This window comes from Colossoma macropomum, unplaced genomic scaffold (assembly GCF_904425465.1).
Source record: "Colossoma macropomum unplaced genomic scaffold, Colossoma_macropomum, whole genome shotgun sequence".
In the NCBI taxonomy this organism is placed as follows: domain Eukaryota; kingdom Metazoa; phylum Chordata; class Actinopteri; order Characiformes; family Serrasalmidae; genus Colossoma; species Colossoma macropomum.
In genome coordinates, this window is record NW_023494809.1 from 23,690,582 (window position 1) to 23,708,785 (window position 18,204).

At 38.5% G+C, this 18,204-nt stretch overlaps 1 protein-coding gene across 1 annotated transcript in view; it reads left to right on the forward strand.

The window, feature by feature from the left end:
* The window catches only part of ctnnd2a (catenin (cadherin-associated protein), delta 2a), a 547,011-nt gene that overhangs the window by 281,358 nt on the left and 247,449 nt on the right, over positions 1-18,204 (forward strand). Inside the window, exon 8 of the mRNA XM_036558377.1 lies at positions 9,998-10,189. Coding sequence (XP_036414270.1) covers positions 9,998-10,189 — 192 coding nt within the window. The remainder of the gene's footprint in view (positions 1-9,997; positions 10,190-18,204) is intronic.

An 18,204-nucleotide genomic window follows, 5' to 3' on the forward strand; every position in this document is an offset into this window, starting at 1 on the left:
GCCAGTGCTGTATGACGTACATCAGTTAGTGATGTCTGTGATTGATGTGTTGTCTTCAAACAGTGTCCCTGAAATAATGAAGAATCTCATCCTGATGTTAACAAATGTTAAGCAGGTTATATTCTACAGAGCCAGCAAGCAAAGCAGGGCTTCACTCAGATGTGAAGCATCGTATCTAAATCCGCAGCTGAACACGCTGATTCGGAGCAGGTGCTATTGATCTCAGTGCTATTGATTACAGCCTTGTATTACCTGCCACACAGTCAGCTTTCCATCAAACCCACAAGCCGACACCTGGGACGCGAAAGCAGAGAAGTGGTCTGCCTGAGCCAGGCCTCCTCCCAGCCATCAGCAGCACTCCTGCATGTCACTTTGATTAAAGCACTGTGTCCTGCAGTGTCTTCATGCTTCCCTCCACCAGAGCGCCCAGCTGTGCCTCCAGCGGGAGCCTAGCCCACTAATCCCCACTCATCAGAGTTTGGCCCAGGGCCCTAGGGCCCAGATCAGGGCTCAAGTGCAGGGAACCAAGCCCAGTCATGCTCAAAGGCAAAACAGAGTGAAGTGAGGGAGAAACTTGTGCAAAGCTTGAGACTTGCTCGACTCCTTTCAGGGCACAAGCTGCATAGAGTTTTAATCAGACCTGAATGCAGCCTGATAACATTTTTTGCTAAAGACACGATCCAACTCAACCCACAGTGACAAGTTTTGAATCTGACCTGACATAAAACCGGAGAAAGTTCTGTCTGAACCCACCCACCATGTGGTTACTTTATTAGTCACATCTACATTGTAGATTATAGCTTATATTTTTCTATGCAGATTTTATGTTGGTGATTTTTTGACCCTTTATCAGTGGTTAATTTCTGACCATGGGACCTTCTAACTGGAGATTTTTTTTATTGTTTTGGATTACTTGGATCGTGAGAAGACTAAAATAAAATTTAAGACTGAATTTTAAAATGATATTATATTTAATTATTGAGGTTTCTCTGTAGTTTTTTGGTAAATACATAAGTCATTCGCTTTTTTCCCTGATGCTGAAAAATTAATAAAATTAATAACTTGTGGACATTTTGACTAGAAATTAAATAAACGAAGGCCTACAAGTGTCACAAACATATGCCACTACCATGTCAGCAGAGGGTAAACTTAAGGTGGGTTGCCCTATTTTTTCAGTAGTTGTCAACAATGTAGGGCCAGTATTCAAAGATTCTATACTTACTATACTGCACTTACAGCCGAAAGAGACCACCCTTCATTTATTTAATTTCTAGTCAAAATGTCCACAAGTTGTTCATTTTATTCATTTTTCAGCATCAAGAAAAAAAAGCAGTAGACATATAAATTAACAGAAAATTACACAGAAGCCTGTATAACTAAATATAATAACATTCTAGTTCAGTCTTAGAAGTTAGTTTCATTTTCTGCTTCTCATGATCCAAGTTATCCCAAACACATTCAGTACTGTTGAGGTCTGGACTCTGGGGTGGTCAGTCCATCGTTCTGAGAACACCACCAGCTTCTTTGTTTGATTTGCAACATGTTGTTGTCTCAGTAAGAGCTTCTTGATAGCCACACATCTTTTCAGACCCATGGTGTTGAGTTTTCTTCTCACGGTGGAAGGATGGACAGAAACACCTGTGGATTTTTTCAGACCTGAAACGAGTGGAGCTTGATTATCTAGTAGGGACAGTCTGCCAGGTCTTGTACGGTTGTTAGAAGCCTCATTTCTCTATACATTTTAATGAGTTTTGACTGCTGGTTTTTCGCTTATTTTTCTTTGACTTTCCTCTTCGTTATGCACTTATCTTATATCTAATCGTCTCAGAATTATGTCCTGTAAAAAAAAACTTGTACTTATTGGCTGTTTTTAATGTAAATAGTTCAAGGGTGGTCTCTGGCTTGTACACTACATAATTGGGAAACTCATGAAAATTGAAAACTGGTAGAATGACATGAAGACATGCAGTGGCAAAAGAATACCATAACAAACTCTGGAAAACAAGAATATGTGGCTATTTAGAGATCTGTCTGGGCGGTTTATCACATTGAATAGTTAAACAGATTTCTTGTAGGTTATACATTATATACTGAGAATGGTCCACCATCTGGTAAGCAGTCGTCCTGTGGTGGCACTTATTCCATTTGTGGACAGATTAGAGAGTAGCTGATAAATTGTGCAGCAACAGATGAGCTACAATCAGCCTACAAAGTGACAACATGGTAGATATTTCTGATAAAAATGTCCAGTGTATGGAACAAACTGGCTGCTCGATGTAAATAAAATTGAGAGGAGTTGAGTTGGTCATGTAGTGCCGGGAGGCTGCCTGGATGAATGCCAAGTGATGTTTTACCAAAGAGGATGAAGTGAGTTGTGCAAGAGGTCAGTAGCTGGCTTTACTTGGTACCTGTGTAAGGTTTCCTGAAGTATTCCTCAGATTTCCTCTGACATTACAAATACAATGAGGGAAAGCAACAAAGATGTAAAGCTGCTGTCCTGTGGTGGAGGTTGCACCACTTTGAATGTTGAAAACGCTTAGCACTTTTGGGCAAGGTGCCAGGAGGGAGCCAGCAGAAGCCCAGGAACGCATCGCATTAATTTTTTCCTGCTGATGTAAGACAGTATGGCCCACTGAGATTAGCATGTTAAACAGAGCCCTGAAATAGCTTTTCTCTTCACGTGGACATCAACACAAACATACAGTGGAAATACATGGTCTGCCTCGAGTGAGAGGCTTACTTGCTAAATCTGGGTTGCAAACAATTTACATTTCAAATGAAGGGATTTTTTTCCCCTGAAAATGGTTACATTTATAGAGCTGGAATAGATCTGTGTACTTTCTTCACATTAAAGTAATTTATGCCCTGATAGATCATTAGGGAACTCTATGTCCTAGGGATGCTTAGGTGTGGGCTAACGAATAACACCACAAAACCCTGCATTACAGACTCCGCAAGATTATTTGGAATGTACGGTCAGTGATGATAGTAATAGCAGTTCAGAATAGAGCAAAAGTGGAGAGTCCTTATTTTAGTTTAAGAAAAGTAAACAGCTCACACTTCAGCCTTGGTTTACTGTCTTAATGTGCTACGTCAGTGATCACCAAGAATCAGGTTCAAATTAATGTAACATTTTAAACACAAGCAAATGATAGAATCTAAAATTGCCATGAAAATGTAATGCATGTCCCTGAGAGTCTCAAGACTGTGGCTTTAGCGTTAGCTATAAAATAGTTTTTAAGTTAGCCTAGTAAGTTATAATAACTTGAACCAATATTTAACCTATTTTCACATTAGCCGTGGATGCAGTTGGAGTTGTTTGTTTTGTGTTTAATACTGTTTTTGTTGTTGCAGTTGTACACTTTTTTTGATATCAAGAAAACTTTGATTTTGATGTTTGTTTTTCTCCTCAGCTTGTTTGTCTTTGTGGAGAGGTGTGAGCTGTTTTTACAGCAGGGGGTTCCCTGTTACCCCTCCACTTTTACCCTCATTGCTCACTAGCTGCTCAACGCAGAGTCACGCACACTCAGAGCCAGTGCTGTCACAACAGAGTTATGGGAAAAATGTAGAATTTGATAATATTAAGTGAAAATATCACATTTCCACTCAGCTAGTGGAATGGCAACTAGAAGGCCTGCAGAAAGAGGCTAAAATTGCTAAACAAATGCAACGTGCCATTAGGCCAACCGCAGTGAAGTTTTATTTTTCACCATAAAGTTTTCTCAGTATCAGATATAAATATTGTGCAGGCCAGTGGCAAGTAAGTAAGTACAGGACTGCTTTAAGCATACCCATGTATGTTCTCATGAATATGGAGCATTTATACAGCCTGTATCCCCACACTTGTGAGAGCATTGTGAATTGCTTTTTCACATCTTGGTGTTTCATCATGATGTGAATAGTAGCGTGAGGCTGCGCTGGCATTGTGCATGCCTCCCACGGCCTCTGAGGGAATCTGCCTTCAGGGAAAGTTGTGTTAGCAAACGCAGGTAACTGCATGGGAAACAGCAGCCTGTCAGCCCAAATCCTCCACCTGGACAAAAGTGCTTAGCTTCCAAATAGACATATAAAAAAAGAAAAAAGAAAAAGCTGCTAGGCAGAGCTCCACTCCAAGAATGTGCTAAGAAGAGTTTTCTTAGTCATTTCTGTAAAATTTGTTTATTTCTACTATTCAAAAGTTTCAACACTCTTCAAAAGTTTGGATTCACTTTTTTCAGTAATATAATACCCTTTTTGTTGCAGATTCCTATATAAAATGGCTCTAATACGTACCCTGACAAGTTTACTGATTTCAAATTATTTGTGGGAACATTTAAATGATTCCATACAACATTGAGAATAAAATTAAAATCCAAAATGAGTTATATTTGAATAGTGCTGATAAAATCTCAAGGAAGATAACTTGATACGACATTTATTTAACTAGATAATTACAGTAAACCACAAAGCCACAAGAAGCCATGTGTTACAGTGATTTTACCATGTTTAAGCATCGCACAGCTTCCAGTTTCTTATTGTTAAATAATAAACATCAACAAAATACAATGTGACAAAATTCCCCAATGTTCCATATATAATTACGTTTGTTATTAAAGAGTACAAAAACAACCCCTAGTTTCAGCCGCCTCAACATTCACCATTCACCATTGCACTAATATAACGATAAAACCTTGTACATGAGCTAGCAGACAGTATCAGAGGTGGTAATTACTGGTTTGAAATGGCGAAAAAGGGGAAAAAGATATATTCTGTTGCCTCCTTTTTTCCAAATTGCTCGTGATTTGCTGTGCTGGTTGGCCACACAGATAACCCTAACTATGTTATATAGGAGAAGGATGACAACTTGCTGAACTGACGACTGTGTTCTTGTAGTTTACGTTTTATATATCATATTCATATTTTGTCATCATCAGGATGCGATAACACTGTTGGACTGATTTGCATAAGGTGTCTTAGATTCGTACTCTAGCACTGATGTACGTCATGCACACTGATAGCAGAAATAAACAAAACGGTCACTGCAAAGGACCACAGTTCACTTCACTGACGTTTCACAGTTGCACTGCTCAAGTTCATTCAGCAGTGCAGTGGCAATAAAGTAATTTACCAATCTAGCAAATGCAGTAAAAGACGTCTTTGTTTTTTCCTGGAAATCTCTGTTTAAAATCTATTTTGATATATATTATCCAAAATATATTTGAGTGTTATATGGGTCATTCTACAGAATCATCCATTTTTGTGTCCCTAGCATTTACAGATATGTTACACTTCAGAAACATGTTAGGGTTACAATTTATTTATATTTTAAAATAAAACAATGTTATTTTAACAATTGCACCTTCTTGAGCCATCAATGTAGCAGTATTGGTTTTAAAATCAGTTATCTAGAATTCCAAGCACCACAAAAGTGCTTGTCCCCACAGTCATGTGTAAAGGGTAAGGCCATATTTTAAAGACAAAACACATTTTAACTACAATGATCTATACATGACTATGGAATATATGAATTAAATGACATAAAGGAAAAAACAATCTCTTAATTTTGAAATTAAAATCACACTGATGACATCACTTGACTTCCTTTTACCTTTTTTCTGAAGATCTATGAAGAAAAGCACAAGTCCACTGTGTCTTTTCAGTTATCAGAAATTTTCTCATTTTTCTGATTTCATATGAAGCTTTTAGTTGAAGTCACCTGTGTGACCGACTTTATTCTTAGATAATTGTGAAAAAATAGAATACAGATGGATTATATTACATATTTTAGTGGTTATTCCATGATTGATAACGTGGTCGGATGCTGTGGAGCAGCCGTTTTGTAAAATGCATTTTTCATTAAAAATGTCACTGGTGTTACCTTTCTTATGTGTAACACCAGTGACACTTATCAAGAGATAGAAAAGTGGATGTTTCTGTAGAATGACCCATATATTTAATTGATGTATTTGATTTGATTTATTGCATATACCATTAGAAGTGCACTTATTAGTAGAGTACACAAAGTACAGAAGTGTGTTGTTTAGGACGCAGCATTAGATCAGCTGGTGAGATGCATTCAGCAGTTCAGCAGATCCAGTGTCTGATTACAGCTCTCTCTGCTGCTCGTTAGCTGCTCATTAAACATTTCCAAGCCAAAGTTTAAGGTATTTGTTGATTAAGGACACATTCATTGAGATAAGCTGGTGTTAGCTTTGTATCCACCAGCTTCTTGTTTGAAATTCGTTTTACGTCTCCTCTATGTAACTGCAGCACCATTTAAGGTGGACTGGAAAGTTTAAATAAGAAGCTTTCTTCAGCTTCATATATATGTATGAGTTTATTATTTAAGAGATTTAGCAATTTTGGTAGCCACTTTTATTAGTTTTTTGTAAAATCTCACACATTTTCTGAACTCTGGAGATATGCAGACTATATGAACGCAGCCCACCAATCTATCTTCTTCCCATAGTGCTTTCTGGAGACTTTTATCTAAAGTGTCCACATGTTTTTCATGGTCATTCTGGTCTATTTTGCTTTGGGTCTTCATCCACCTGCAGGGTTGTAGCTGCAGCAACAGTGATGAGACCGGCTCTATCAGAGCACAGTCTGAGTAAAAACTTGCCTATCAAAATTGTGACAGGTTTTTCTTAATGATGTACTTGAATACTGTGAATAATCATGCTGTTTTTACAGAAATGTGAAAAGAAGACGGATGTCATTTATTATTACAAAGCAATATATTTTAGTTTTTTTAGTTTTCAGTATTTACTCTTCTCCCCAGTGAACAAATTTTCCAACCAGCAAAAGTAGCTTATTAACTGGCTGTGGTTGCCAAGCAACATAATGGTCAAAGATTATTAAACAACACTTTACTTGAACTCTGCTACATAACATTGGCATAACCATTCTATAAACATATCATGGCAGATGTCACATGATGTGATGAGCTATCAGATTATATCCATTTTACATACCATGTTTGTATATTCCTATAAGTTATAAACCACAAACATAAAAAAAACTGTATTGTGCAGCTCTTGGAACTGGAACTGGTTTGGTTAGCTTCCCTTGGATGTTGATTAGCCAGGCTTTTTGAAATGTAAATGTTACTCAATCGAGTACAATGTTGATAGACAAAGACTGCTAGAATGAATGGTGACAGAGTGCTGATGTTGCTTAATGAGAGGATCAGATACCCATTCTAATACCACCTCTATTAATTTATAGAGTCCACCTCTACTCGGTTAAAGAGTCCACCTTTATTCGGTTTCAGAGTCCAACTCTATTCGGTTGTGGATTCTGATTTTTGCTGGAAGTGATTGAGCTACTGTAAAAAAAAACAAAAAACAAAATTACCAAAAATTACCAAAATGAAGAAATACAAAAAAATTAAATTTAATGTTAGCATTTCTTTTCTGATTCTGTATCGAAAATGCGCTGTGATGCAGAAATGACCATATGTATCGTATCACAAAGTTTGTGGATCATTACATTACATACATAATGCCATTTACTTAATAAAGCATCTTATGTCATCTTGTACTGACAAACTGTTCTTAAATACAAAAGTATTGCTTTTTAAAAACATTATTCAGTGCTTAAGCATGAGTTGTGAAGTCTCTATGTAGGTAGCTTTCAAATGAAATGTTACCAAACGCCTTCTTGCGTCTAATTTATAATATTTTATCTACAACTTTATCATTGAATAAAATAACAACTGTTTATATGACAAGTGATTCCAAATTTTTGAAAGCTAGTGCATGTCTGTCTGCTTCTCTGTCTCCCTTTCTGTCTGTGTGTCTGTCTTGGAGTCTTCCTTTTGCCTGATTTGTTTTCAGCGCATGTGCCACCGTATCACTATCCCGACTCTTTTGTCCGTGTTAAGCATTCATGTCAGCAGCTCAGGAGGGCTTCCCAACATGCTTTGAGCATTTCTTTGACTGGCTGACTGGCACACTCGCTGAGGCTCTTTCGCAGTTCAAAAGCAGCAGCATGCACAGAGTGGAACCTTTTAGGCAGGAGAGCGGAGGATGAGAGGTGTTTTTCTGTGAGTTTTGCACGTATCCCTGAGGATCTCTCCCTCAGCCCTGGAGGAATGGATGGGGTTAAGGAGTGAATGCAGTCGCCTGGCTGACACTGATAAGGTGATTACAGGGAGAGCCCACTCTAACTGCGGCTTCTCATTGTCTGAACATTTATACAATTGCATTATGCCAGGAAAGCGGCAGCTGCGCTGATGGAGCCTTCTGCAGAGCAGAGAGCCAAACACAGCCTCAGTTTCTTGCTGCAAGTTATTCGCATTATAATATGCACACAATACACATCATAGCCTGGCAGGTGGGGTGGATTTTAGGCTGTGTATGGTTGGTCCTGTTTTGTATTGTCACTGCGCTGAGAATCTCACTGTCGACACTTGAAGTTACACCTGCATCTGTTTCAGAAAGTTGTTTTCTTCGTTCATTTGCAGTCCTAGACTCACTACCGAGCAGCTGCACATATCAAAATGTTGTGTACTGTGCATGTACTGTTAACAATAAAGGTTCCTCAGTGGTTCTTGGCTTGGACAATACCTAGTATAAAACCATTTGTTAGCTTTTTTAAACTTAGTACTTGATTATGCTAAGGGTTTTTATGAGCTACATGCTGTAGCCTCTTAATTAACCAGTATTCTATAAGCTCAAGTCTCTTACTTAACACATATGCTGTAAGCTAAAGTCTCTCAATTAATCAGTATGATATGTTATATAACCTCTTAATTAACCAATATACTTTAAGCTATACACTGCAGCCTTTTGATTAGTCAATATGCTAAAAGTTATGAAATAACCACTTAATTAACAAATATAAGCTATAAGGTAAACCCTCTTAATTAACCAGAATTCCACAAGCTATAACTTATAACCTCATAATTAACCAATATGCTATGAGTTATAGCCTTTTAATTAACCAATATGCTATAAGTTACGAGCTACATGCTCTTAATTAATACGCTCAGTTAATCAGTATAAGTTAGAACCTCTTAATAAACCTATATACTGTTAGCAATATGCTCTGAACTCTTAATGAATCAGTACGATAAGTTATAACCTCTCTATTAACAGATATATCATAAGCTATATGTTATATTCTTTTAATTAAGCGGTATGCTATAAGCTGTCAGTTATAGCTTCTTGATTGATCCATATGCTATAAGTTGTAAGTTGTAGTCTTTTAATTAATTAAGATGCCATAAGTTATAACATCATGGTTAACCAGTATGATACAAGATGTAAGCTATAATTTCCTAATAAACCAAAATGCTAAGAGTTATCACCTCTTAGTCTTTGGTATTAAGACCCTGAGTCAGGGACGGCCCTAATTTGCATATGTGTTTGTACGTGTGTGGGTTTGTGTGTGTGTGGTTTTTGCAGGCCTGAGATGAGCAGTTTGTGGTTGTGTGAGTTGAATGGTAATGCCATTCCCTCTACCTTTCTCAGTGTGTGGGGTTCAAGCGCTTCACCTCACTCTCATCTGCTCACTGCTCTCCAGAGAACCCTTCCATGCTCACTTTATTGAGAGGCAGAGTGAAAAGAGATATTAGCTGCTGATCATTTCCACCCCTTTCGAGCACTCTGACTGGTGACATCATCTGGAAAACTCACAGTACCAGATACGGTATAAAAATAAATAGAACTGTATAAATCAACAAGGCCAAATAGGAGATAAGATCACTGACCAGTCTTTGATGTTGGCCGTTGTTCTTATCTCTTATTTGATTTTACTGCTTCATATATAAAAGTTCTCAGCGAAGGATTTTGTAGCAGTGCTTGTTCGTTCTATTCTAATGGATATTGTTACTGAAATGTCATATTCAGATATATTCCAGAGGAGGTGACCCTAGTTCACTTAGACGCCTCATACATATTGGCCTGATCGCATGCTGTTTGCAAAATAGGCCACAGTAACCCATTCTGCTGCAACTGAGACTGCAGCAGTGTCGGTCTGTTCTAGTTACTGACACATTCCTTTCCCCTGGCAGGATCTCGGGGCTCGTACAGCAGCCAGCACAGCCACCTGGGCCCTGAGCTGAGGCCCCTGCAGTCCCCCGAGCACCACATTGAGCCCATCTATGAGGACAGGGTCTACCAGAAAGCACAGATGAGAAGCCTGAGTCAGAGTCAGGGGGAACCCCTTCCCCCAGGGCACACTGGGACATACCGTACCAACACAGGTAAGGTCCACAGATGCAGACTGATGTGTGTGTGTGTGTGTGTGCATGTGAAAACATGACATGTTTTGTCATTTTGGAGACATTTGGCTGGTCCCCAGCTGTAATCTTGTAATCTCGTAAGATCTGTGGAAATTCTGCACTACATTTGAGTGGGAATATAGACTTACTAGGATGGAAACAAACTAAGTGAAATTTCTAAACCAATCCAATGCCTCATAAAAGCGGAGCTTAAAGTAAGTGGTGCTCATCAGTGCTGTCCAATGAACGATAAGCCTGTCATTACCCAAAGGATGTAACGTAAGTTAGCATGGCACCCTCCCCCTCAAAAGAACACATTACACGAGGTTAAAATGACATTACCTTTTGCAAGGGAAAACACTTCCATTAAACCAGACTATACTTCAACTTTAGAAGATTTGGGCTGGTTGACAATGAGTTACTAATGCTTGTATGTGACTTCTGTCATTCACAGTTGTGACAATACAACCAGGGTACATGTATGTGGTAAGAATTGGCAGCTACGTTTGGAAAAAGACAAGCTATCAGATTTGTATTTGAGCTAAATGATTGTAATGTTACTCTGGACATTACAGCGTTCGCTTGTGCATGTACACGTATCACGTCGGCCCCACCTGACTAGTCCCCACTAGTCACATGGGTCTTTTCTCTTTTTTATACAAAGATGTAGGTTGTATCTAAAAAAAGAAAATGAGCTTAAAGGTTTCCTTGTGGTTACTGAGCTAAAGAGAACATCAGGGTTACCAGCATTTAGCTACAGCAATGCAGTAGTCAGTGGAAAATCCCATAAAGATAGAAATACAGAAATACAGACTTGTGATGGAGTAATGTTTTTTTGTGTAAATGTAAGTTAGGGTTGGGTTACTTGTAGCTTCAAGTCAGTTTGTGTAAAGATTTCCTAGGGTCTGAGTTTGTCGTGATTCTTGAGTATTTATCATGCAAGGCTGAGCCTCAAGCCTCTGGGTATGAGTGCAAGTTGAGTCTTGAGTCTTTATTAGCTGCAGGTATTGCATTGTACAAAAGCAAACGTCTACTAGATAATCTTTTAGAATGGACAGTTTCAAACAACAAGTCTTTCATTATAGAAAAGCCATCATTCTGAAGGACAGAACTGAAGCACTACATGCAGCAAATGCAATGTTTGAAGGAAACAGCTTGAAACATTTGATTAGTCTGTTTATTTACAGCATGTAAACTAGCTAGCTAGCATAATAACTAATCTAGATGAAATTTAAGTACGTTTTCAAGACTTAATGCGATCTGTAACTTGGTCAAACTTTAGCTAGATTAGCTGACAGCTGCAGCTATAATAGCTGGTGCGCTAGCTAAAATGAGTGTACTTGCTATGCAAGCTATGTGCTAGCCAACAGTTTCAAGTTGTTCAATCTCATTCTTTTGATTTTATGTAGGTGTGACTCTAGTCCAAGTCGCTCTGCTTTTAGCGCAGCAGCATTTAGCTACAATCTTACAGACGTCAATAGAAATACCCCACAAAGATGGGAATACAAATTTGGGTGGATGTGTGCATATTGTGTGTTTTAATCCCCACCAGACCAACCTTTAGGATTTCTGCAACAGCATCAAATCCTTGGCAAGCCAATCTGCCATGACGCTAGCCCACAGCTGAGTGGTGACCTCATTAGAGCTAGGCTGGATTAAAATGTGTGTGCGTGTGTATTTATGTGTGTGTGTGTACGCCTGCTGTGAGAAGCATTCACCTCATTGTATCACTTCACAATAACCGCCTCAGTGCTTTCATATTAGCACCCCGTTTGGCTTATCTTGATTTCAGGTCAGGTAAAGCATGCTAATCCGATTAGATGCTAATTATTTATGTTTTTATTTATTATTTTTGGTAATTCAGTCATGCCACATTATGCATTTTCCTCAAAGGTATTAGTTAGGAGAATTGAAATGATATAGCTTTCCTGTGAGTGAGAAACATTAAAATCATCTTTACGTTATGTGTTTTTCCCAGTGTTTTTAGGGCCCTTTTGGGAGCTTAAGTCTCTGAACTTGTCTTCGTGCTAACATTAGCATCTGTTACGCAACTGCTGCATTTCAGCCACTTATTTATTGTGGAAATAAACTGGGGTTGTTAAGTCTTATAGAACACGCTGCACAGAACTTTCATTTGAAGTCATTGTAATCCCCACTTTGTTCACTTCAGTTGATCTATCCATACTTTGCCTACAAATGCATTCTTATAGCAACTGTTAGAAGATTGGACAAGCTTTACAGAACGTTAGCAAACATCCTAATGAACCTAATGAGAAACTGTAGCTCATGACTCAAACTATGGAAACTAAGGGCATTATTAGACATCATATCCTGCGATAATTTCCTCTTTTACAAGGGCCACTTGTTGATTCTGTCCAGATCAGCCATGTCCGTGTTCTTAGCAGCGGTGGTCTGATTATTTTAGTCCGGCCTAAAAACACATCTTCATAATTTCCCAACTGCTCATGTCACCTTATGTTGGAAAAAAGGCCGCTGCTACTCACCATATCTGGTCTCCTTGCACATGTATCCATATTAATCTTTTCCCAAATAGTGAAATGATGGATGCTTCTGAAGAATCATTCAACTGTTTTCTTGGCCTGGTTGGTATAACTTGGTCCCCATCTTCTCTACGCTGGGAGAGCATTAGCTAGGGGAGAAAGAAAACAAATTAATCAGGAAAGATCCCAGCTGCAGGTATAAAGCATTACTTTATTTTCACAGTATCATCAACATGTAGTTTTCTATGCGTATATGACCGTATGTGGGTTTTCTGCATCTGGGTTTGTAGAAAATACAACCCACTAGAAACTCGCTAGTGGTAATCTTAATGCTATCCAGGTTGCGGTATCAAAGATGTCACCCTGATAAACTAATTCAATCCGTATAAAGCCATTGATGTCAAATGAAGGTTATTTTCTATGTGTGTGAAAGGTCATGTAGGTAGTATTTGGTGTAGTGTTTTTCGTTGAATCGAGCTAACGTTAGCATAATGGCAAATGTCCTTGTCCAGCCTTCGTTCCAGAAATTAATGGTTTCACATGGAGTTTTTGTGCAACATCATAGCTATAAATGCTTAATGATTTTTATGCTAATTTTCTCAGCACAGAATATTTCAACACTGATGTGATATTTTTTACCACTTTTGAACACCAGTTACAAGACTTTCTAACCTCGCCTCATGTACATTCATGACATTAATGAGCACAAACAGCTTCACTCAGCTAACGAGCTGATCAGTTGACCGACCAGTCAGCGCTCTGAAGCGGTAATGCTACTGAAAAAAACTCTTTTGCTGTAGAAAAGTGGAAAGCTACTGGTGAGTTTCTTTGATATTTTAGTGGAATACATTCTTCTACTTCCTAAAATTAAAGGAAGTTCCCACATAAATTGATAACATTTTTTATTTTTCATTATTAGCTGTTAAGTTCCGTTCACCCCCCATTCATTGAGGACTCGCTTACGGGTGCGTTGTAGTGTTTTGCAGTCTTTTTTGGTATAATGGGAGAAATAGGAAGTGGCCAGGCTCCTCCTAAACTTGCTCTTGTCCAGCTTGCTAACAAAGCATTTTGAACAGGAAACTTAATGCTATGCAGTGAATTTAAAATTGGACCTAAATATATTAGGTTGAATGGAATATTTATCAAAGTTCAGTAAAACTTTCTCATAATAGTTACTACAATAGAACACATTTGACCATAGGTCAGTAGGTGTATGAAACCACAACTACCCTACTAATTGTATTAGACACACAGATGTGTGCTAATCTAGCAATAAAACAAATTAGCAAACTGGGTCAAGGTTACAACAGAAGAGATGGCGCAGCAGAAATAGAGCGTGGCTTCAGTTCCCGTGGGTATGCACAGTCTAACTCAGTATATGAAGAACACATCAGACTGGCACATCTCATTCTCTTCATGTATCTCTCAGTGTCGGGAGGTTGAGGCACACAGGCAGTGTGATGGAATCTCACAGCACTCCCAGAGACGAAATGTCAAACTCTCCCTCACCTAGCTCAATTGTGCAGATAAAAATCCATATAGCCAGTTTTAATAGGGGTCCGCAGTAGTAATTTTCCTCTCTTGATATGGCCAAGTGTCTTTCTGTGACCTTTGTGAAGTAGAGCTTATGATGTGCCGTTGAGATTTGATTCTCTTTCAAAACTGTTGCCTTTGCTTAATGGCTTGGTAGCATCGGAAAAAAATTGTTCAAAATGACTTTCTTCACATTGTTTTCTCCTCCCCGGGTGGCAAGGACTGGGAGACGATTCTTTTTTTCCCTCCCTTTCCCTTCAGATTCTCTTTCACACTTCCTTCAGATCATTTGACCAGCTTGACTGATTGAGTTAAAACAGGCGGTCTGCATAAAACAGAGTGCGCAATTTTTGTAATTGTCTAAAATGAAAACATTTTTACAAATAAATCGCTCTGCAGAAGACTTGCATGCTGAAGCTGAAGGCTTTCTGAGATAAGTAGATGGTCATTGGTGCATGACTCATTGTTTTGTTAAACAAAATAAAGGCTGGGAATGTAAGATTTGGAATTTCTACGCCTCGTGCTGTGCTACACGAGTGCCTGCATTATGGATGGAAATTTATAATGCATAAGTTTCCTGCTAGCATTTGGTGAATAGATTGGAGTGCTACTGACATGGAGATTATTTGTCATAAGTGATGTTGAATTTTTTCATCTGGGCTTGGTACTCATTATGCCTCCATTATTTCCATTATGATGGTTCGTTTTTAGTCTGATTAAAGTTATAAGTCACTTGTGGAATTTCTGGAGCTCTATTATGTTTCTAATGAAGGCTCCCTATGCAGTTCAGTGAGTAACAGCACATGAGAGCCATCCCAAGGCAGGGAAGGCCATTCTAGGCAAATACATGAGATTTTATTCTCAGGGCTGATGTAAGTGAGCGCTGGCTAGGACAGAGCTTATGCTTGAACCTTTATTGTGCCTTCACAGAGGACGTATAGTACAGAAACAAGTTTGTATGCATAAAATACTTGCTAGGTTTGTTTGTTGCTGCAATAAGCATGTGCAGTACTGATACTGCAGAAGACTGCATCATGCAAATGAGCCTCAAAACCATCAGTCATTGTTCTGCTAGTGATGTTTTCAGTAGATTACGTAAGACATATTGCTGTAGCTGTATAATCACAATACTGTATAATTTCAGTATTGTACAGCCCTAATGTGTGCATAGAAACAAGGCTCCTTCATTGCCCTCCCAACTGACATGATGCTAAATTTACATTAAATAAATCTAATATTGAATTGCTTTTTTTGGAAACATGTCTGTTGAATGCTCATAGATGTTACCATTTGTTTACATTAAAAGCCAATCATCAATATAAAAAAACATTAGCATGTGCTCAAAACAACATCTGCAGTACTCTGCAAAAGTCAGAAACCACATTTCATTTATTTAATTTTTATCAAGAAGCATTTACTGAGAAAAGGAAATAGACAAAAAAGACAAAAATCAGCAAAAAAAATCTCTCAGAACAATGGACTGACCAACCTAGAGTCCAGACCTCAACATGATTGAACTTGTTACTTGGATTGTGACAGGCAGAAAATGAAACCAACCTCTAGGACTGAACTTTGGAGGTGTAGAAAAATCCTTCAGATTTCTTCAAAGAACTGAAAGCAAGTGTCCTGAAACTAATGGAAGCTGTAATTAAGTAATGACACATTTGATTTTATATTTATATACAGTTGTTGAGGCGTCTTTGTATTTTTCTATTTGTGTTTTTTTTTCTGTTGCTAAAAAATAATTATTGCCTGTACTGGAAACTGGAAATGAAATAAATTAACAGTGGTCACTGAATTTTGCACAGTGCTGTACATGTCTGCATGCCTGCAATGGCCGCGAGCCGTTGAACACACCAGTTCTGCTAATTCCACAGTATAACAGAAGCAGTCTCATGTCATCTGTTACTTTTTGGACTTTGTGATACTGTCACAGAAGGCCTCTAACCGATCACATTTTATATTAGGCATATTATGAACATCTTGACCAAATCTCAGACATTCCAGATGTGTTTCTGTGGGTGTTTTGATGAATACAAGGGATTCCAACAACTGTAAATAGCTTTGGTCAAAATAATGCAGGCCAACTATTAACTACGTCACACACTACGGGTTTATTAGTGTGTTTTATTATACAGCAAGTAACATCACACAGTATATAATAATATATTTGTCAGTGCTGTATCTACTCGCTTTGTAGGTGGGGCAATCACACAGGGGCCTGTGGTGCGGGTCAGGGCGTAGGGCAGCTGGGTCTCCAATGTCTTAATTGGAACCCTTTCTATTGCTACACTCATGAGTCATAGATAGCTTCTTCAGCTATTAGCCTAAACAAAGCACTAATGTGGCTGACACTTAGATATAGTGAGTAAACACGCAAATTACATTGTTAGTTGTTTTAATTAATTGAACTTAATTTTTGTATGATGACCTATATGATCCCAGGTACTCCAGGTGTATTTTGTCCATATGGTGTGGCCCTTGTCTCTGGTCTACTCTACCTGACCATTGCATCTCTTCTTTAACCTAAAAACCCACATGGAGGCTGACAGGGCTGGCAGGGCCAGTGTGTTGCACAAGAGACAGAGCAGGTGAGGAGTAAGGTGAGTGACTTCCTCTGGCCTAGTTTAGACAACGCGCTGACTGAAGCACTGCCAGAATTCTGGATCAGGATTAGTTACACACACACTCACACACTACACATGAACTGCAGGTTATTTTCCCCACTTTGTTGAAAATTAATCTACCATGATAACCTGGCCGCACCATCGCACGCTGTCAGATATGTCCAGTCTGGTCCATCAATGATCAAATTAATTTAAGAGTGTGATCACAATAAATGGATTAGAATAAAATTTTCAACCTCCTAATTTAAACTGAAGCTAAAAGCTGGAGTAAATTTTTTGGACTCAGACAAGACCAGGCAGTGTAATCATGTTTAAATTACAGCTTGTTTATTGTTGAAATCTTCCAGTTTTCTGTTGTTACTCACGGCCTTTTATATAGAACTCCTGAGTGCAGGACAGAAATATAAAGCATTTAAAGAAGTTATAAGCAAATCAAATGTTGCGCAGTTTGGTGCAGGTGTAACATGCCAACTAGGGATGGTTTTGTATGCAAATTTCAGTGCGCTTAACTAGCATTGATTTTCACTATTATCATGTTATTGTTAAATATACTATACATTTTAAAGGCACTAATATGTTTTGTTTGAATTAATGAATTTCAGTAATTTAACTGCAGATATTAAGCTGTAGTCACACCAAACCATTTTTAAACATCAGTACTTATGTGATGTGGTTTGGGAGGGATTCTGTGGTTTTAGTTTACTTGTTTTTTTGTGAGTGACAAATGACAATGACTCTTATTTACCAAAATTTTGTAAAAAAGAGTGCAGATTTTACCATCTGCTACGCTGAAACTACTACTCTGTGGCTGATTGATCAGACTTTCATACGACGAAACATGGATTTGAGTGCAAATGATAAATCAGTGCGTGAAGTCAAGCGCCAGCCTATCAGGGTGACATTTACATATCATTTACATGAGGCCCTAGTTCATCCAAAACTTTCTGCAGGGAACAATGAAACGACAGCATTCAGTGGCTTGTGAGCCAATGGCTGTGGTTGGAGGTGGAGTTTGATGTTGAGCAGTGAGTGTCCTGCTCACCCCTCTGACCAAACTTTATAGTGTTAAAATTAAAATGACTGGAAAGAGTAAAATGTGAAATAAACAAAACATCTTCCTTTTTGTAAGATGCTAGAGTGATGTGTTGATGTGTGATTGAGCAGTGTGATGTCTAAAACAATGTATTTAAACGCTGTAGTTTTGCAGTATATGAGACACTAGGGGGGGATTGGACTGGATGCTGAATCTCGGCTCCAAAGTGTGCAGCATAGCGCGAAAGTGGTTGGACTTTGTTGAAAGGACATAATGGCTCTTCTTATCATTTGGGTTGTGACT